At 40.4% G+C, this 21,940-nt stretch overlaps 1 protein-coding gene across 1 annotated transcript in view; it reads left to right on the forward strand.

Annotated features, from left to right (window-relative positions):
* corn (cornetto) overlaps window positions 1-21,940 on the forward strand; it is a 545,732-nt gene that overhangs the window by 478,189 nt on the left and 45,603 nt on the right. The window contains exons 12-13 of the mRNA XM_070084950.1: window positions 15,740-15,926; window positions 16,146-16,328. Of these exons, the coding sequence (XP_069941051.1) occupies window positions 15,740-15,926; window positions 16,146-16,328 (370 nt within the window). The remainder of the gene's footprint in view (window positions 1-15,739; window positions 15,927-16,145; window positions 16,329-21,940) is intronic.

Consider the following 21,940-nt stretch of genomic DNA (forward strand, 5'->3'; position numbering starts at 1 on the left):
AGTTGTGTTATGTAGCTATCCTAGGTAAATGGTCGTGTGTCATCCTTCCTTCCTAATTTCCTTCATTCCTTTCCTTCCTGGAGGCTACCTGGAGGACATTCCACCTCTCTTCCTACATTCCTTCATCTGTCCTTCATTACTTTTTTCCTTCCTTTCATCTAGTCCTTCCTTCATTCCTGCCTTCCCTTCTTGCTTCTGGTTTCTATAATATATATATACACATATATAGTCACTAGATACTTTCATAAAACTGCTATTATCACCCTTCAGCAAGCTTGTCTTGTGTGCGAGTGTGTGGCTTATAATTGTTTTGAGTCAGGAGTCGGCAGCTGTCAAAATGACATATTGTCTCATTACTCACACCCCCTACCGCCTGTCAAAACAATGGGGTCGGATGCTGCTTCCCCCTCCATTCTATCTAATTATCTTTCTCCCTCATTCTATCTCTTTCAATCTGTCTCTCTTTCTCTCTCTCTGTCTATCTCTGTCTCACAGGTACACATAAATACAACTATACATAGTGTAAATTACCTAGGATAACCCAAAAAATCCAGACAAAGTGCTATACTCTGCTTGAAGATGTGAGTAAAGGTGATGATGACACAGTCTTGTGGCTCTCTCTGAGACAGAGCTAGACGGATAGACAGGGAGTTTGGCAGACAGACAAATAGACAGACAGACAAATGTTTGTTCATCGTCATCTTCTTCTTCTTCTTCTTCTTCTTCTCCTCCTCCTCCTCCTCCTCCTCCTCCTCCTCCTCCTCCTCCTCCTCCTCCTCCTCCTCCTCCTTCTTCTCCTCCTCCTCCTCCTCCTCCTCCTCCTCCTCCTCCTCCTCCTCCTACTCCCCTCCTCCTCCTCCTCCGCCGCCTCCTCCTCCTCCTCCTCCTCCTCCTCCTCCTCCTCCTCCTCCTCCTCCTCCTCCTCCTCCTCCTCCTCCTCCTCATCCTCCTCCTCCTCCTCCTCCTCCTCCTCCCTCCTCCTCCACCTCCCCTCCTCCTCCTCCTCCTCCTCCTCCTCCTCCTCCTCCTCCTCCTCCTCCTCCTCCTCCTCCTCCTCCTCCTCCTCCTCCTCCTCCTCCTCCTCCTCCTCCTCCTCCTCCTCCTCCTCCTCCTCCTCCTCCTCCTCCTCCTCCTCCTCCTCCTCCTCCTCCTCCTCCTCCTCCTCCTCCTCCTCCTCCTCCTCCTCCTCCTCCTCCTCCTCCTCCTCCTCCTCCTCCTCCTCCTCCTCCTCCTCCTCCTCCTCCTCCTGGCTCTTGACAGATGGACAGCTGCCCTCCACCCTCGTTTACGCTCATCAAAGGTCAGCTCTTATCAGATGTTATCTCCCCTTATCTTGTCACTGTCATGGGGTGAACTGTTTTCATGCCTCAAGGGAACATATTATTATTATTAGGTATTATTATTCTTCTTATTCTTCTTCTTCTTCTTCTTCTTCTTCTTCTTCTTCTTCTTCCTCCTCCTCCTTCCACCTTCCTCCTCCTCCCTCCCTCCCTCCCTCCCTCCCTCCTTCCTCCTCCCTCCCTCCTTCCTCCTCCTCCCTCCTTCTCCCTCCCTCCTTCCTCCTCCTCCCTCCCACCTCCTCCCTCCTTCTTCCTCCTCCCTCCTTCTTCCTCCTCCCTCCTTCCTCCTCCTCCCTCTTTCCTTCCTCTTCCTCCTTCCTTCCTCCTCCTCTTCTTCCTCCTCCTCCTCTTCCTCCATTGCTTTTGGTCTCAAACTCCTCGAAATCATGAAATTGATCTTCATTGACACTTCCATCGTGTTAGAGCATCACTTGGGAAGAGAAGAGTCCCAGATTTGAAGGGAAGTCACATATTTCTTACCGCTAGACATGCTGAAAAAGGACGACTGAAATGGTATTCCCACAATGCACCACTGGCTCCCCGATTTTTTTTATATGGTGCACACTGACCATGGAGACCCATTCTCTCACATGTGGGCCTACCAGCTTTCTCCTGCTTGATTTGAAGCCGCTAGAATTTATGCGTATAGATACGTCAAACACGGTATCTCCTATGACGTACATATACGACCGCGACAGTCAAAGGGTTAATTAAAAAAAACTGTCAGTTTTTTTTTTCTCATTATGCCCTGCGTGCTGCAGGATTTTTTTATATGGTGCACACTGACCACACAGACCCATTCTCTCACATGTGGGCCTAGCAGCTTTCTCCTATTTGATTTGAAGCTGCTAGAATTTGAGTATACGTCAAAAACGGTGGCTCGTAAAACATATGCGTATATACGACCAAAACAATCAAAGGGTTAAAAAACCAAAAAGGGAGGAAACCCCACCTAAGGACTTAGTACCTCAAGTATTTATGGAAGGGGATTGTCCTTCCAAACAATAAAACACCTGCGTCATCTTCCCTCCTATCGTCTCATCATTCATCAACAACTCCACAATAAAGGTAAGTGGCATTTAATTATTGTTTATTTTGCATGTCCCATTCGTTTTGGTGTAGGGAAATGTATATTTCATGTAAAAAAAAAAATTTTTTTTCCTACTTTGGGGTGTCAGGAACAGATTAATTCTATTTCCATTATTTCTTATGGGGAAAATAAATTCGACCAACGGCAAGCTCTCTGGAACGGATTAATGTCGTTGGTTGAGGGTCCTCTGTATATCAGTATTGTTCACATGCAGGAAATCAGCGAGCATAGGGCTTGTATAGCAGTTGTCTGTGTACACTGTATGGCCCTTGCCAAGGCATGGTTCCATTATCCTGCGAACAACAACATCGGAAATGCTCAGCATCTGTCTGTCATCATCGAGTGTATTTCTCCTGGTGTATACAATGACATCCAACACAAGACCACTCTCACAGTCACACATAACAAAAAGTTTTATACCAAAATGATTTCGTTTGCTCTGTATATATATTTCTTGAATGATAGGCATCCCTTGAACAGAATCAAGGACTCATCAACAACAATGTTCTTGAAGGGATAAAAGTATGCACTGAATTTCTGCTTCAAATACATAAACACTTCCCGGATTTTGTATAGAAGGTCATTTCTGTTTGGCGTATTTGTCTGAGAAGTGCAACATTCGTAGCAACAGAGTGAATCTGTTGCAGGGAAGGAGGTCACGAAAGACTGGAGTACTGATGAAGTGGTCTGTGGACCAGTAATTACATATATAGTTCTTATAGGTATGTGGCATAAGCATGACAGCGGCAAGGAATAAATACATTTCAGCCACTGGTTGTGTCTTTCCACCTGCTCAGCCGTGATGATTCTCCAACCTCTGCTGTGTTGTCCATGATATATCGGTAATTGTTTGTCTGGGTCACTATCAGGTTCATTATAGGCTCATCAAAGTACAACTAGAAATAGTCTAACTCTGTAGACTCATTCGTTAGGGGACATTCTGGCTGGATGCCACTTCCACTCACATCAAAATCACAAGGCTGTGGCACGAATATACTTTGTGTCCAGTTCCACTCACGATCGCATGGTGCAGAGTGGACCTGTGGCATAGGGCAAGGGGAGAGCAGGAAAAGGGACAAGAGTGGAAGCAGCACATTGTTGAGGGGATGCCGTGCAGTCCTTTGTTTACCTGGAGTTTACCTGAAGAGTTCCAGGGGTCAACGCCCCCACTGCCCGGTCTGTGACCAGGCCTCATGGTGGATCAGAGCCTTGAGGCCTGGTCACCCACTGTGCCATGTGGTCCAGGCACCGTGCCACCCACCACTACTTCCTCCATCCCTGCATACTCACCTTCATGATCACTTTCACTATCAGTGGTCGGGGTTTTGGACCGTGACCTGCCACGACCCTTGGGGATTGCATATGGCGCACTGCCTGAGTGTAGATGACGATGCCTAAAAGTACACTTCACTGGTGGATAATGAACTTCACTCTCGCTAGATGAATTCTCGAATGGCATAAAATCAATCTCATCATCACTTACATCACTTTCACTCTCACTAAAGCACCGGGAAAATGATAGTTTCCTCTTGCAAAGTTCCCTATGGGTAACACTCGCCACTCCAGAGGTGCTTGGCCCAGGGTCTTGTGTGGCCACACTGGCCACCCCAGAAGTGCTTGGCCTAGGGTCTGCTGTGGCCACACTGGCTACCTCAGAGGTGCTTGGCCCAGGGTCTGCTGTGGCCACCCCAGAGGTGATGGGCTGAGGGTCATCTGGGTTATCGTCGACATTTTCACTAATTCCTTGAATATTACTGGCCCCATTGGTGTCGGATCCACTAAACTCACAATCTATATCACTTTCCCCCGAATAGTAGTGTTAATACGATGAGGCGAGGATGTGCCATGATGTTGACCCAAGATGGAGCTGAATGTAACTGGACCTACCATGCTGTAGCCAGGCGTCCCCGATTTTTTTTCATACAGCGCACACTGAGTGTGCACACCCATTCTCTCATGTCTAGGCGACTCAGACCTATTGTGCCAATTTTGAACGAATGAAAAATGAAACGTATACGTTCGGGGTGCTAGCGGTAAGAACATATATATACGTTTGGACCATTTAGGAGTTAAGAGGAAAGTGATGTTGACCCCTGAGTTTAGTGGCTTTGAGATGGATGTGGCTACAAGCGATTGAAGAAATGTCAAAAACCTTGATAATAATCCATATGCAACATTTGTGCAACATCCTTTCAATTTTGATACCACTGGTAGTGTCAGCCTGCCAGAATGTCCTTTAACCTATGCCTTAAATAAAGAGAAACATTTCTGGAATGTGTAATACGTGTTTGGCAGGCCAGGTAGCTGGCTGGGCGGCTGGCTGATTGACATTGGCTGTCTGTCTATCTATCTATGCCTGTCTGTCTGTCTCTATCTCTGTCTCACAGGTACACATAGTTATATGCATAGTGTAAATTACCAAGGATAACTGAAAAAATCCAGACAAAACCACTGTGCTTGTAGATATAAGGCGTAATAAGCGTGACTGGCAAGTAATACTCATTTTCACTTGTTCAGGACTCAGACGTGACGACTCTGCATGCATCGTGTGTAATACCTGTTAGCTCATGAGCGGTTCTGAGACAAAAAGAGAGACAGGCAGAGGCAAGAAGACAGACAGACACACAGGCAGACAGAAAGACAGATAAGCAGAGACAAAGGTAAAGAGACAGAGCTAGACAGACAAATACACAGACACAAACAGATAGACATGTTTTGATGTAACAGTGAAAACAAACAATGCCAAGGCAGTGCACGATCATCAGGTGTCACTCCACTGCTTCACTGTCAGCAGTGGAGTGACACTCATCTTACGCTAAGCTTCAAGGCATTTCATATATACTCTTGCATGCCTAAAACATTGCTGGGACCTATAAATACAGTGGACCCCCGGTTTATGATATTATTTCATTCCAGAAGTATGTTAAGGTGCCAGTACTGAATGAATTTGTTCCCATAAGGAATATTGTGAATTAGATTAGTCCATTTCAGACCCCCAAACATACACGTGCAAACGCACCTACATAAATACACTTACATAATTGGTCGCATTGGGAGGTGATCGTAAACCGGGGGTCCACTGTACTTGGTATATATTTTTAGACAGTAGGTGACCAAGGCAGGTGAAAATATTCACTTGTCAGTGTGTTTGTGACTATTTGAGTACTATTTCAGTACCTAATGTTAGTGCCAGACCAAACATTGGCTATGAAATCACAAGAACTACTACAAATTGTAATTATCAGAACATAAAAATTATGTAAATTAAAAAAAAAGAGAAAAGGTATATTGGCAACACTTCTGCAAGCAGCAGGACTGCATGCTGCCATCAGGTGAGCATCCAGTGCCTGCTTTGCTGTCTTATATCTCAGTAAGTACTGATCCAATTTTTTTTTTTTTGTCTTATTACACACAGAAAATTGCCCTCTTTAGTTTAAATTTTTTTCTTTTTTTTTTTTCTTTTTCTTTTCAAAATATTTGGAGCGCTGGACAAGAAAACGTAGATCTACATTTGGACAGTTTATGGGTTAAATCGGTAGGATCACCTCCTTTATGGATCAGAGTAACCCTAAGTATGGATTGGAGTAATCTTGAGTAGAGATGGGAAGGTTTAAGTTTCAATGGACTTGTTAAAAAGTGTTGCAATAATGGGTGACAACAAATGAGAAGCTTTTTTATACATGAGTGGTGGTAAGTTATTTGGGTCTCCTGCCTTGTTCTATAGTGTTTTCATGATGAGTTAGATTTCAGTAAGGTTTGTTGGGGCTAGGAATAGATAGTTTTTTGGTTGTGTGTTTGAGTTTGGGATTTTGCTTGTTAGGGTTGTTCCTACAGTCAAGAAAAAGACGATTAGTTTGTTGGCAGTATCTGTCAGCTGGATGAGAGGTTCATTTGGTTTTGTTAAGTTAATCACATTGTTTTGAGGCAGTTTCCTAGAGAGGGTTTTTCAGGTCCTTTTCATATCCCCTTTTATGTCATAAAATTTTTTCTTAACAGTTTTCTTGGCCCTTCTTATTAGATTCATAAGTGTTGATGAGTAATGTTTCGTCTGTTCCTTCATTATTTGACTTGTTCTGTATTGTTTTTCATATAGGTGTTTTTTGTCAATAGAATTTAGGATGCTTTTTGTAAGCCAGGGGCTGTTTAGTCTCTTGGCTGTGATTTGTCTCATTTTTATTAGACAATGTCTGTTATAGAGGTTTTGTTTTTTTGTACAGCCTCTCCTCATTCAGTGATGTACTCGTTTACCAATGCCTCGGACTTACAACAGGCTCTCTGGTCGGTATGCATGCCTAAATAATGTATACTAGAGCTGATTTTCTCTATTCTGTTTATTACAATATACAGTACACTACTGTATAAACATAAAAATATACCAGAAATGTTATAAATGGTGCAGAGGTGACTAAAACAATGTCAAAGACCATTATAGTATGCTCCTCACTTGGCAACGAATTCGTTTACCGACGTGGTCTTAGGAATGGAAATCTGTCGTTAAGTGAGGAGAGGCTCTAGAAAGATTTTGACACATAAGAACATAAGAAAGAAGGAACACTGCAGCAGGCCTACTGACACATGCAAAGCAGGTCCCCCCTCCCCCCAGGATTAGCCCAATGACCCACCTAGTCAGGTCACTTCCACTTAAGGAAGGAGCATGGCATCAGACCTAGTAGCACAAGCTAGTCAGGTCCAACTCACATGCACCCACACCCACTCATGTATTTATCTAACCTATTTTTAAAACTACAAAGCGTTTTAGTCTCTATAACTGTACTCGGGAGTTTGTTCCACTCATCCACAACTATGTTACCAAACCAATGGTTTCCTATATCATTCCTGAATCTGAATTTTTCCAACATGAAACCATTGCTGTGAGTCCTGTCTTGGCTGGAAATTATCAGCACACTATTTACATCCCCTTTATTTATTCCTGTTTTCCATTTATACACCTCGATCATATCCCCCATAATTCTACGCCTTTCGAGAGAGTGCAGATTCAGGGCCCTCAGTCTATCCTCATAGGGAAGATTTCTGATACATGGGATCAACTTTGTCATCCTCCTCTGTACGTTTTCCATTGCATTTATATCCATTCTGTAATACAGTGACCAGAACTGTGCAGCATAATCTAAATGAGGCCTAACCAAGGATATATAGAGTTGAAGAACAACCTGAGGACTTCTATTATTTATACTTCTAGATATGAAGCCAAGGATTCTGTTAACTTTATTGCAAACACTAATGCACTCTTGTCTTGGTTTCAGATTACTGCTAACCAGAACTCCTAAATCCTTTTTGCAATCAGTAGTATTAAGATATGCATTATTTAGTTTATATATGGCATGGTTATTTTCCTGTCCAGCATTTAGATCTTTGCATTTGTCTATATTAAACTGCATCTGCCACTTCTCCGACCATTGCATCAGTCTCTTCAAATCATCCTGGAGTGCTCTAGTGTCCTCATTAGAATGAATTGGATGGCCTATTTTGGTGTCATCAGCAAATTTGCTTGTGCCGCTATTTATTCCCTCATCTATGTCGTTTGTGTAAATTGTGAACAACAATGGGCCCAACACTGAGCCCTGTGGAACACCACTTGTGACGTGCCCCCATTCTGATTTCTCCCCATTTATGCAAACTCTCTGCTGCCTATTTGTCAGCCATGCCTCTGCCCAGGAAAAAATTTCTCCTATTCTGTGTGGCTTAAGTTTCCTAAATAGCCTCTGATGTGGAACTTTTTCAAAAGCCTTACTGAAGTCCATATACACAATATCATATTCATTACCATGATCTACATCCTCAAACACCTTAGTGAAAAAAGTTAGTAAATTCGTAAGACAGGAATGCCCCTTCGTAAAACCGTGTTGAGATTCATTAATCAATTTATGCCTATCAAGATGGCTATGAATTGCTTCGGCAATTATTGATTCCATAAATTTTCCCACTTTGGAGGTAAGGCTTATTGGTCTATAGTTCGAAGCCAAAGACCTGTCACCTGCCTTGTAAATAGGTACAGGTGTATTACATTTGCCATTATCCACTTACCAGGCACTATGCCAGTTTGTAGTGATATGTTGAAAAGATTGGCCAAAGGTATGCTAAGTTCCTCTTTACATTCCTTTAACACCCCTGCAAACAGTTCATCAGGGCCTGGGGATTTGTTAGGTCTTAATTTCTCTATTTGTCTGAGGACCATGTCACTAGTTACTGCAATCGTGCATAGTTTATTATCGTCCTGTTCCACATAATCTGTTATTTCAGGAATTTCGCTAGTATTTTCCTGGGTAAAAACTGAGAGGAAGTAGGTATTGAAAATTTCACACATATCCTTATCACTGTCAGTGATCTGACCTGAGTTATTCTTATTTTTTTATTTTATTATCACACTGGCCGATTCCCACCAAGGCAGGGTGGCCCGAAAAAGAAAAACTTTCACCATCATTCACTCCATCACTGTCTTGCCAGAAGGGTGCTTTACACTACAGTTTTTAAACTGCAACATTAACACCCCTCCTTCAGAGTGCAGGCACTGAACTTCCCATCTCCAGGACTCAAGTCCGGCCTGCCGGTTTCCCTGAACCCCTTCATAAATGTTACTTTGCTCACACTCCAACAGCACGTCAAGTATTAAAAACCATTTGTCTCCATTCACTCCTATCAAACACGCTCACACATGCCTGCTGGAAGTCCAAGCCCCTCGCACACAAAACCTCCTTTACCCCCTCCCTCCAACCTTTCCTAGGCCGACCCCTACCCCGCCTTCCTTCCACTACAGACTGATACACTCTTGAAGTCATTCTGTTTCGCTCCATTCTCTCTACATGTCCGAACCACCTCAACAACCCTTCCTCAGTCCTCTGGACAACAGTTTTGGTAATCCCGCACCTCCTCCTAACTTCCAAACTACGAATTCTCTGCATTATATTCACACCACACATTGCCCTCAGACATGACATCTCCACTGCCTCCAGCCTTCTCCTCGCTGCAACATTCATCACCCATGCTTCACACCCATATAAGAGCGTTGGTAAAACTATACTCTCATACATTCCCCTCTTTGCCTCCAAGGACAAAGTTCTTTGTCTCCACAGACTCCTAAGTGCACCACTCACCCTTTTCCCCTCATCAATTCTATGATTCACCTCATCTTTCATAGACCCATCCGCTGATACGTCCACTCCCAAATATCTGAATACATTCACCTCCTCCATACTCTCTCCCTCCAATCTGATATCCAATCTTTCATCACCTAATCTTTTTGCTATCCTCATAACCTTACTCTTTCCTGTATTCACCTTTAATTTTCTTCTTTTGCACACCCTACCAAATTCATCCACCAATCTCTGCAACTTCTCTTCAGAATCTCCCAAGAGCACAGTGTCATCAGCAAAGAGCAGCTGTGACACCTCCCACTTTGTGTGTGATTCTTTATCTTTTAACTCCACGCCTCTTGCCAAGACCCTCGCATTTACTTCTCTTACAACCCCATCTATAAATATATTAAACAACCACGGTGACATCACACATCCTTGTCTAAGGCCTACTTTTACTGGGAAATAATTTCCCTCTTTCCTACATACTCTAACTTGAGCCTCACTATCCTCGTAAGAACTCTTCACTGCTTTCAGTAACCTACCTCCTACACCATACACCTGCAACATCTGCCACATTGCCCCCCTATCCACCCTGTCATACGCCTTTTCCAAATCCATAAATGCCATAAAGACCTCTTTAGCCTTATCTAAATACTGTTCACTTATATGTTTCACTGTAAACACCTGGTCCACACACCCCCTACCTTTCCTAAAGCCTCCTTGTTCATCTGCTATCCTATTCTCCGTCTTACTCTTAATTCTTTCAATAATAACTCTACCATACACTTTACCAGGTATACTCAACAGACTTCTCCCCCTATAATTTTTGCACTCTCTTTTATCCCCTTTGCCTTTATACAAAGGAACTATGCATGCTGTCTGGCAATCCCTAGGTACCTTACCCTCTTCCATACATTTATTAAATAATTGCACCAACCACTCCAAAACTATATCCCCACCTGCTTTTAACATTTCTATCTTTATCCCATCAATCCCGGCTGCCTTACCCCCTTTCATTTTACCTACTGCCTCACGAACTTCCCCCACACTCACAACTGGCTCTTCCTTACTCCTACAAGATGTTATTCCTCCTTGCCCTATACACGAAATCACAGCTTCCCTATCTTCATCAACATTTAACAATTCCTCAAAATATTCCCTCCATCTTCCCAATACCTCTAACTCTCCATTTAATAACTCTCCTCTCCTATTTTTAACTGGCAAATCCATTTGTTCTCTTGGCTTCCTTAACTTGTTAATCTCACTCCAAAACTTTTTCTTATTTTCAACAAAATTTGTTGATAACATCTCACCCACTCTCTCATTTGCTCTCTTTTTACATTGCTTCACCACTCTCTTAACCTCTCTCTTTTTCTCCATATACTCTTCCCTCCTTGCATCACTTCTACTTTGTAAAAACTTCTCATATGCTAACTTTTTCTCCCTTACTACTCTCTTTACATCATCATTCCACCAATCGCTCCTCTTCCCTCCCGCACCCACTTTCCTGTAACCACAAACTTCTGCTGAACACTCTAACACTACATTTTTAAACCTACCCCATACCTCTTCGACCCCATTGCCTATGCTCTCATTAGCCCATCTCTCCTCGAATAGCTGTTTATATCTTACCCTAACTGCCTCCTCTTTTAGTTTATAAACCTTCACCTCTCTCTTCCCTGATGCTTCTATTCTCCTTGTATCCCATCTACCTTTTACTCTCAGTGTAGCTACAACTAGAAAGTGATCTGATATATCTGTGGCCCCTTTATAAACATGTACATCCTGAAGTCTACTCAACAGTCTTTTATCTACCAATACATAATCCAACAAACTACTGTTATTTCGCCCTACATCATATCTTGTATACTTATTTATCTTCTTTTTCTTAAAATATGTATTACCTATAACTAAACCCCTTTCTATACAAAGTTCAATCAAAGGGCTCCCATTATCATTTACACCTGGCACCCCAAACTTACCTACCACACCCTCTCTAAAAGTTTCTCCTACTTTAGCATTCAGGTCCCCTACCACAATTACTCTCTCACTTGGTTCAAAGGCTCCTATACATTCACTTAACATCTCCCAAAATCTCTCTCTCTCTCCTCTGCATTCCTTTCTTCTCCAGGTGCATACACGCTTATTATGACCCACTTCTCGGATCCAACCTTTACTTTAATCCACATAATTCTTGAATTTACGCATTCATATTCTCTTTTCTCCTTCCATAACTGATCATTCAACATTACTGCTACCCCTTCCTTTGCTCTAACTCTCTCAGATACTCCAGATTTAATCCCATTTATTTCCCTCCACTGAAACTCCCCTACCCCCTTCATCTTTGTTTTGCTTAGGGCCAGGACATCCAACTTCTTTTCATTCATAACATCAGCAATCATCTGTTTCTTGTCATCCGCACTACATCCATGCACATTCAAGCATCCCAGTTTTATAAAGTTTTTCTTCTTCTCTTTTTTAGTAAATGTCTACAGGAGAAGGGGTTACTAGCCCATTGCTCCCGGCATTTTAGTCTCCTCATACGACACGCATGGCTTACGGAGGAAAGATTCTTTTCCACTTCCCCATGGACAATAGAGGAAATAAAGAAGAACAAGAGCTATTTAGAAAAAGAAGAAAAACCTAGATGTATGTATATATATAGTTATTCTTAAGTGAGCCTATCTTGTCCCTAATCTTACTTCTGTATACCTGAATGAACCCTTTTGGGTTAATCTTCGAATCCCTTGCGACCTTAGCCTCATAATCCCCTTTTGCTTTTCTTATTCAGTATCAAGGCTGGCTGCTAACTCACTTTGCCGGTCAGTGTTACTTAACCCCTTAACCTCTGACTGTTTGGGTCGTATATATACGTCTTACGAGCCACCATTTTTGACATATATACTCATAAATTCTAGAGGCTTCAAATCAAGCAGGAGAAAGCTGGTAGGCCCAGATGTGACAGAATCGGCCTGTATGGTCAGTGTGCACCATATAAAAAAAATCCAGCAGCACACAGTGCATAATTAGAAAAAAAATGATTGATGGGATGGGAGGAGGGGAGAGCATTATCTTCTTACTGTTTAGAAGGGGAATCTCCGACCGTTTTTTTACTTCCCTTCTTCTTTTAATGCCACTAGGACAATTAAAATTTGTGCCGACTTTGTGGTCTATTTTCGTATAGTATATATGGTTGTATTCTCGTTTTCTTGGTCTCATTTGATAGAATGGAAAACATATTATAGAAATAGATGTGATTTTGATTGGTTTTTCTATGGATAGAACCCTGAAATGGAGCTCAAAATAGGGGAAATGTTTGATTTTTGCCAATGTTCAAAAGTAAACAAATGATGTTATTGTACAGTAAATGTCCAACTAGCCATTCTGATATGCAGTCATGAATGGGTTGACATTATTTATACAATTATTACAATTTTGCAGTAGTCTGCATAACAGTAAATCTTCTATTTTTGGTTTGAATAAAAATTCAAAATAGAAAGCAATATCAGAGGGGACTGGAGACGTGACTGATGAACAAAGAAAATGTTATTTTAGAGCCAAGAATGTCTGCATTCTTCATTCTGGACCTTATTTTGAAATAGTCATATTTTTTAATTTTTGTGAAATTGGCCAAATTGCAAATTTCTGACCACGTTATTGGCTGGTTGAAATCAGTAAATGGGCAGTTTCTTGTACTCAATTGATAGAAAAAATAGAGTTATAAAGAAATAGCTATGAGTTTGGTCGACTGGAACAATGGAATTAGCCAATAATAGGACTCAAAGTGGGCAAAATCGCAGATTCATAAATATCACCGAGGTCACTAACTTCGTGAGCGCGTAATTCCATCAGTTTTCCATCAAATTTTGTTCTTTTCATGTCATTACAATCGGGAAAAGATTCTCTATCATTTCATAAGAAAAAATAATTTTTTTTTTCCGGAAATTTTGCAACACCAGGAGACATCTCAGGATTTGGGGTTGCGACACAGTCAAGGGGTTAACTGTCAAAATGTAGATCTACGTTCTCTCGCCCAGTGCTTTGAATATTTTGAGAATTTTTTTTTTTTTTTTTTTTTTTTAATGTAGAGGACTTTTTTTTTACATAAAGCAATGTAAAAAAAAAAAAATTAGTACTTACGGAGATACAGTGGAACCTCAAAAATCGAACTGCTCCCAACACAACCAATTATGTAAGTGTATTTTTGTAAGTGCTTTTATAAGTGTATTTTTGAGGGTCTGAAATGGACTAATCTAATTTACATTATTCCTAATGGGAATAAATTCATTCGGTAAAGACACTCGAACAGCCTTCTGGACCGAAGAAAGTTCAATATTTGAGGTTCCACTGTATAAGGCCACAAAGTCAGTGCTTGTCGCTCACTTGATGGCAACATGAAGCACTGCTGCTTGCAGAAATGTTGCCAATATACCTTTTTTTTCTCTCTTTTTTTCTCTTTTTTTTTTTTTTTTTTTTTTTTTTTTTTTTTTTAATCTGATAATTACAATTTGTAGTAGTACTTGTGATTTCATAGCTAATCTTTGTTCTGACACTAATATTAGGTACTGAATTAGTACTCAAATAGTCACAAGCACAGTTACAGGTGAACATTTTCACCTACCTTAGTCACATACTATTGTCTATAAACATATACATAGTAGTATTTATAGGTTCCAGCAATGTTTTGAATATGTGGGAGTATATGATGATAATAATAATAATAAGCTTCCTTGAAGCATGGTGTAAGACGAGTGTCACTCCATCTGACAGTGCAGCAGTGATGACATTTGATGTGTGTGCACTGCCTTGACTTTATTTGTTTTCACTGTTACACTTAAACATGTCTGTTTGTCTAACTCTCTGTTTATCTCTGTCTCTACTTATATGTCTTTTGGTCTCTCTGCTTGTCTCTCTCTGTCACTCATGAACCAACAGGTATTACACACGACGCATTTGTTATGTCTGATTCCTGAGCAAGTGTAAATATGTATTACTTGCCAGTCATGCTTACTATGCATTATATCTACAAGCACAGTATAGCACTTTGTCTGGATTTTTTTGGGTTATCATAGGTAATTTACATTGTGTATAATTGTATTTATGTGTACCTGTGAGACAAAGAGATACACAGAGACAGAGATAGACATAGAGACAGAGATGCAGATACAGACAGACAGACGGAGATAGAGACAGCCAATCAGCCAGCCAGCCAGCCAGCCAGCCTACCTGCCAAACATGTATTGCACATTCCAGAATTATTTCTCTTAGGGCATAGGATATAAGACATTCTGACAGGATGACAATACCAGTGATACCAAAATTGAAAGGGTGTTGCACAGATGTTGCACATGGGTTATTATCAAGGTTTTTGATATTTCCTCAAGCACTTGTTGCCACATCCACCTCAGAGTCACTAAACTCGGGGTCAGCATCACTTTCCTCTTAAAATGGGAGTGTTAATACTACATAATATCAGTGAACCTCAGGTGTTTGCCGTGCTGTTTGCTCTAGCTGACTCTCAATTGAACTGGTGATCCCACAAGGTACTAAGTGATCCCAGATTTTTTTAATACTGCGCACACCAAGTGTTAAGACCCATTCTTGTACTACAGTAACCATATACATATGTTATATCCAAATCCTCACACTACAGTAACCATATAAATATGTTATATCCAGATCCCCCACTGATGTGGGGAACTAGTCACAAATATTTTATGACCAGTTCCCCAAACCACAGTAACCTAACCATGTAAATACAGCCTCTCCTCACTTAACAACAAAGTTTCATTCCTAAGACCACATTGGTAAACGAGTTTGTCGCTAAGCAAGGAGCATACTACAGTGGTAGTGGGTTTGTGTCAGCCGTCTTTGATATTGTTTTAATGTCCCCTTTGCACAATTTATAACATTATTAGTACGTATATTTTTAAATGTTTATACAGTAGCGTACTCTATATTGTAATAAATAGAATAGAGGAAATCAGCTCTTAATATACATAATTTAGGTGTGTGTACTAGTCAGAGAGCCCGTTGTAAGTCCAAGTCATCAGTAAACGAGTACATCGCTAAATGAGGAGAGGCTGTAATTTATGACCAGATCCGGTGTTCAACGAATGTATGTATTATTTAATTTGTCCATTTATTGAGCATTTTCTGTTTGATTTTTACTGTACTGTACAAAGTGCATAATGACATGTTAATGCATATTTCAGTGACCGTCTCTGTAACCAGATTCGCTCTCAGCAGCAAGTTATTGACCAGCAACAATCTGATTATGAGAACCTTAGCCGTTCAGAGACACGAGTCAAGCGGGAACTGACAGTTTCTAAACGTGATTTGGATGAGGCAAATCAAAACCTTAAAAAATTTTACCAAGCTGATTATGAATTAGAAGTAAAGGTAACTAACATTATACTTTTAAATAGTTTTTCTGGTAACTAATTTTTTTTTTTTTTTTTTTTTTTTTTTTTTTTTTTTTTTTTTTTTTTTGTCATGGTGACTGATGTTTTTGATCAGCTTTTTATGATTTTTCTTCAAATGTTGCACTTTGAATTTATTTCAAGTTTAATTTGTATCATTTTTTAGTGTTCTTAACTACTGCAACTTGTCCGACAACAGAAACTCCAGGATGAAGTTGAGCGACTTGGAGCAGCAATACGTCACCTTGAAGTTCTGCACACTGAGAAGGAGAAGCAGCTGGAAGAATGTTTGGCATCGTTGTCTGCTGCCCAGGGTCCAGCCCCACCCAACCATGTCTCTGAGGCAGCTCACCAACACCAGATTACCTCTCTCAATGATAAGGTCTCACACTCAAATATATTATTTTAGCATTATTCTTTTGAATTACAATCCTCCAAAAAAAAAAAAAAACTTGTGGAAGTAACCAGGTGATGCAGTCATGCATCACCTGGTTACTTCCCAGCGAGTATTATTTCTCCACCATTAAAAGATACTATGTGCTTTTGCATACATTTTTAATTAGTAGAGTCTATATAGTCTTTATATCTAGCACCGATCTTTCCCAATAAAATTATCACATTAAGAAAAATTTTACGTAAAAATGTGTGTAGATTTTTTTATATGGTATATTGTCCTAGGTGTGTCAGATAGGATTTAGAAGTCTTCCCCAGACACACACAATTCTTGCATGATACACCATCAGCACATAGGTCAAATTTTCAGTGATTCAATCTTTAAATATATTCATCTTTCAACAAACTGACTGTATCCCACCAAAGCAGGGTGGACCAAAAATAAAAATAAAAGTTTCTTTTTTTAATTTTAGTAATGTATACAGGACAATATTTAGTGAAGGGATTCAGGGAAACCGGTTATTTTCATATAGTCGGACTTGAGTCCTGGAAATGGGAAGTACAATGCCTGCACTTTAAAGGAGGGGTTTGGGATATTGGCAGTTTGGAGGGATATGTTGTGTATCTTTATACGTATATGCTTCTAAACTGTTGTATTCTGAGCACCTCTGCAAAAGCAGTGATAATGTGTGAGTGTGGTGAAAGTGTTGAATGATGATGAAAGTATTTTCTTTTTGGGGATTTTCTTTCTTTTTTGGGTCACCCTGCCTCGGTGGGAGACAACCGACTTGTTGAAAAAAAAAAAAAGAAATACAGGACAAGGGGTTACCAGCCTCTTGCTCCCGGCATGCTAGTCTCTTCTTACGACACGCATTGCTTACAGAGGAAGAATTCTGTTCCACTTCCCTATGTAGAAAAGAGGAAATAAAGAAGAACAAGCACTATTAAGAAAATAGAAGAGAACCCAGATGGGTGTGTAAATATATATACATGCACATGCATGTGTAGTGTAACCTAAATGTTTATAAAAGTAGCAAGATACACATGTTATCTAGCGTGTTTACACAATATTTTATTTAGAAATATTTTCTAATGTATCAGTTGAACCATGTCTACATTGTCGTCTACGGTGAACCATGTCTACATTGTTGTCTACGGTGAATAATAATAGACAAAAATTTGTTCAGCTTAAATATGCAGTGTTGCATCATTTTCTTACATTAAAGATTAGTAAATTAGCAACTTATATACTACTTGATCACACTACAGTGGACCCCTGGTATTCGATGGCATTAGTATTCGATAAATCCGGTTTTCGATGCATTTTAACGCAAAAATTTTTCCTCGGTATTAGATTGAAAACCCGGTATTCGATACGATTCGTACGAGACCTGTCCACGTGTGGCCTGAACTGCTCCGTGTGTGGTAGTGTTTACAAGCCAGCCAGTGTGCGCTCATCTAAGGATACATTCGGTACATTCCATATTATCCATATTATCACTGTGTTTGGTGCTTGTTTCTGCAAAATAAGTCACCATGGGCCCCAAGAAAGCTTCTAGTGCCAACCCTTCGAGAAAAAAGTCGCTAATGACTTACGAAATGAAGAAAGAGATAATTGCAAAGTACGAAAGTGGAGTGCGTGTGTCGGAGCTGGTCAGGTTGTATAATAAACCCCAATCAACCATCTCTACTATAGTGACCAGGAAAACGGCAATCAAGGAAGCTGTTCTTGCAAAAGGTGCAACTGTGATTACAAAACAGCGACCACAAGTGTTAGAAAATGTTGAGAGATTGTTACTGGTGTGGATAAATGAAAAACAGCAGGAGATAGCATCTCTCAAGCGATCATTTGTGAAAAGGCTAGGCAGTTGTATGACGATTTGGTAAAGAAATTGCCTGCAACTAGTGGTGATGCGAGTGAATTTAAGGCCAGCAAAGGTTGGTTTGAAAGATTTAAGAATCGTAGTGGCATACATAGTGTGATTAGGCATGGTGAGGCTGCCAGTTATGTTGTGCGACAGAAGTCCAGTGACTCTCAAGCTGGTCCTAGTGGCATTAAAAGAAGAAGGGAAGTAACCCCAGAAAAGGACTTGCTACCTCAAGTCCTAATGGAAGGGGCTTTCCCTTCGAAACTCTAACACCTCTCCCCTCCTCCCATCCCATCAATCATCACCAGATCTTCATTAAAGGTAAGTGTCAATTATTTTATTGTTATTGTAATTACTCTATTTCATTAAACTTAATATTTCATGTAGTACAAATTTTTTTTTTCATACTTTTGGGTGTCTTGCACGGATTAATTTGATTTCCATTATTTCTAATGAGGAAAATTGATTCGGTTTTCGATATTGTCGGTATTCGATGAGCTCTCAGGAACGGATTAATATCGAATACTGGGGGTCCACTGTATATATATATACACACAAACACATATACATACAGTGGAACCTCTCCTCATGAGTACATCCATGTGCGAGTTTTTCCAGATACCAGCAGTCGCTCGGTCAATTTTTTGCTTCCAGACTCGAACGAAATTTCCAGATGCGATCGGACCTCATGGGAGGTTTCTAGACGCTGGTGAGGGGCTCTTGCTCTTGATCTAGGGAATTGGATCTGAGTTGTTTGTTGGACTATCTTATTGAAACTTGGGCAATGTATGATGGAAAGATGCTTCTTAGGGTACACCAAAAATTAAAAAAAATCGGACCATAAATAACGGAGTTCACTTCTCAGTCATTAGCCTCCCCTTAGCAGTATATTTTTGTGTGGTTTTTATGGTTGTAGTCTCGTTTTTTTGGTCTCATTTGATAGAATGGAAGATATACTACAGAAATGGATATAATTTTGATTGGTTTCACAATGAAAAGTACCTTGAAATTGAGCTCAAATTAGCAGAAATGTTTGATTCTTTGGCGATGTTCGAGAGTAAACAAATGACGTCACCATCCAGTAACTGTCCAACTGGCACTGCCCTCAACCTTCACATGTTGGAAAGCTCTTCAGCACACTAGCAAAAGTGGGAGCAGACAACATGAAGCAGCAGTGGCAGACAACATGAAGCAACAGTGACAGACAACATGAAGCAGCAGTGGCAGACATCATTGTTTATTATGTCATATTACATATTTTGTGATAGATAAATAAGCTGTAGTGTTGATATTAGGGAAATTATTGAAGTACAGTGGACCCTCGGCTAACGATATTAATCCGTTCCTGAGAGCTCATCGTTAGACGAAATTATCGTTAGCCGAATTAATTTTCCCCATAATGGAAATTAATTAATCCGTTTCAGACAGCCAAAAGTATTAAAAAAAATTTTTTCATGAAATATACATTTCCTTACAAAGAAAACAATGAGACATGCACAATAACTATATAAATAAATGTTAAAATGACACTTACTTTATTGAAGAGTACATTGGAACCTCTACTTGCAAGTTTAATCCGTTCCATGACCTTGCTCGCAACTGAATTTGCTCATTTGCAGAGTCAATTTTCCTCATTTAAATTAATTGAAATGCAATTAATCCATTCCAGTGGAATTCTGTACTTCAATAATTTTGCTAATATCAAATCTACGGCTTATTTATCTATCACAATTCATCTAATATGACGTAACAAACAATATAAATAACACAGAAACAAACAATATGTCATTATATATGTGGCAGCAGCGGTAGCCGACGAGAGTTTGTCTGGAGACAGGACAAAATACTCCTTGAATATTTCGCTATCATCAACTCTACGGCTTATTTATCTATCACATTTCATCTAATATGAAATAATAATATAAATAACATAGAAACCTGATATATACTCCAGAATGCATAAAATGTCATTATGTGACAGGTGGAGGTGGCCACAACTGCTCCCTCTTAGTTGCGGTAAATGCTGCCAACTAGTGACGGCCTTTTGAAGTCGTCTATTATTATAATTACAGTGGTCCCTCGCTTCTCGTAGTTCCTGGCAATCGTAATTTTCGCCAATCATAGGGTTATTTTCGTAAAAACATGGACTCGCTTTTCATAAGTTGACTCGCGAGTCGTAATTCGTCCCGGATGCGTACCCACGGCGTGAGCCGTGGCGGCAGCCAGTCTGGCATTGTTTACCAGTGAGCGAAGGTCCCCTCATGTGCTCCAGCGAAATATTTCATAATATTCCATTTATTTTAGTGCATGCAAGTACTAAATAAGCTACCATGGCTCCAAAGAAAGCTCCTAGTGCCAAGCCTGTGGTAAAGGTGAGAAATATGATTGAATTTAAGAAAACCATCATTGAACAATATGAAAGTGGTACAAGTGTGGCCGAACTGGCCAGGATGTATAAGAAACCCTACACAACCTTATGTTCCATAGTGGCCAAGAAAAAGGAAATCAAGGACGCTGTTGTTGCAAAGGGGGTAAGTATGCTGACAAAAATGAGATCACCAGTACTCGAAGAGGTTGAGAAGTTATTATTGGTGTGGATAAATGAGGAACAATTAGCAGGAGATACTCTTATGACTTCGATTATTTGTGAAAAGGCTAGGCAGTTGCATGAAGATTTGATAAAGAAATTGCCTGCAAATAGTGGTGATGTGAGTGAATTTAAGGCCAGCAAAGGCTGGTTTGAGAGATTTAAGAATCGTACTGGCATACACAGTGTGGTAAGGCATGGTGAGGCTGCCACTTCGGACCACAAGGCGGCTGAAAAATATGTGCATGAATTCCAGGAGTACATAGAGGCTGAAGGACTGAAACCTGAACAAGTGTTCATTTGTAACGAAACAGGCCTCTTTTGGAAGAAAATGCCAAAGAGGACCTTCATTACACAAGAGGAAAAAGCAATGCCAGGACACAAGCCTATGAAAGAGGCTGACGCTCATGTTCTGTGCTAATGCTAGTGGGGATTTCAAAGTGAAGCCATTACTAGTGTACCATTCTGAAAATCCCAGAGTGTTCAGGAAAAACAATGTTATGAAGAGTAAATTGTGTGTGTTTTGGAAATCTAATAGTAAGGCATGGGTCACGAGGGAAATTTTTGTCGAGTGGTTCAATGAAGTGTTTGGCCCTAGTGTGAAAGAGTATCTCCTGGAAAAGAAATTGGATCACCTTCATTCATTCCATTACTGTCTTGTCTGAGGCGTGTCAGTACGTACTATAGTTCAGATTCCCCCAAGAACCGCAATGTGTTCTCTGTACTTCCCACCTCCAGGACTAAAGATTGGCTAACTGATTTCCCTGAATCCCTTTCTAAATGTTACCTTGCTCACACTCCAACAGCACATCAAGTGATAAAAACCCACTTGCCTCCACTGATTCCTATCTAACACCAACCCTAGCGATGCCTCTGAATATTTGCATGCATAAAATCATACATGAAAACTATAAAAACGATAAATACTACATGAAATAAATGAAAATTTAACTGAACCTTTACTGAGGAATGCTAATGGTCTAAGAGGAAGGTGGAGAGATGTTATTGTTTGGAAAGGTTGTCACCTTCCATAAAATCATCAGGTAACTGCCCATCTGGTGTTATTTCTATTCACTGCCTCTGTGCAGTAGCACTTCAAGTTGATGGGAATTTATTTGCATTTGATTTTTTTCTTTGCTGTCCAAT

The sequence above is a fragment of the Cherax quadricarinatus genome, chromosome 14 (assembly GCF_038502225.1).
Source record: "Cherax quadricarinatus isolate ZL_2023a chromosome 14, ASM3850222v1, whole genome shotgun sequence".
Lineage (NCBI taxonomy): Eukaryota > Metazoa > Arthropoda > Malacostraca > Decapoda > Parastacidae > Cherax > Cherax quadricarinatus.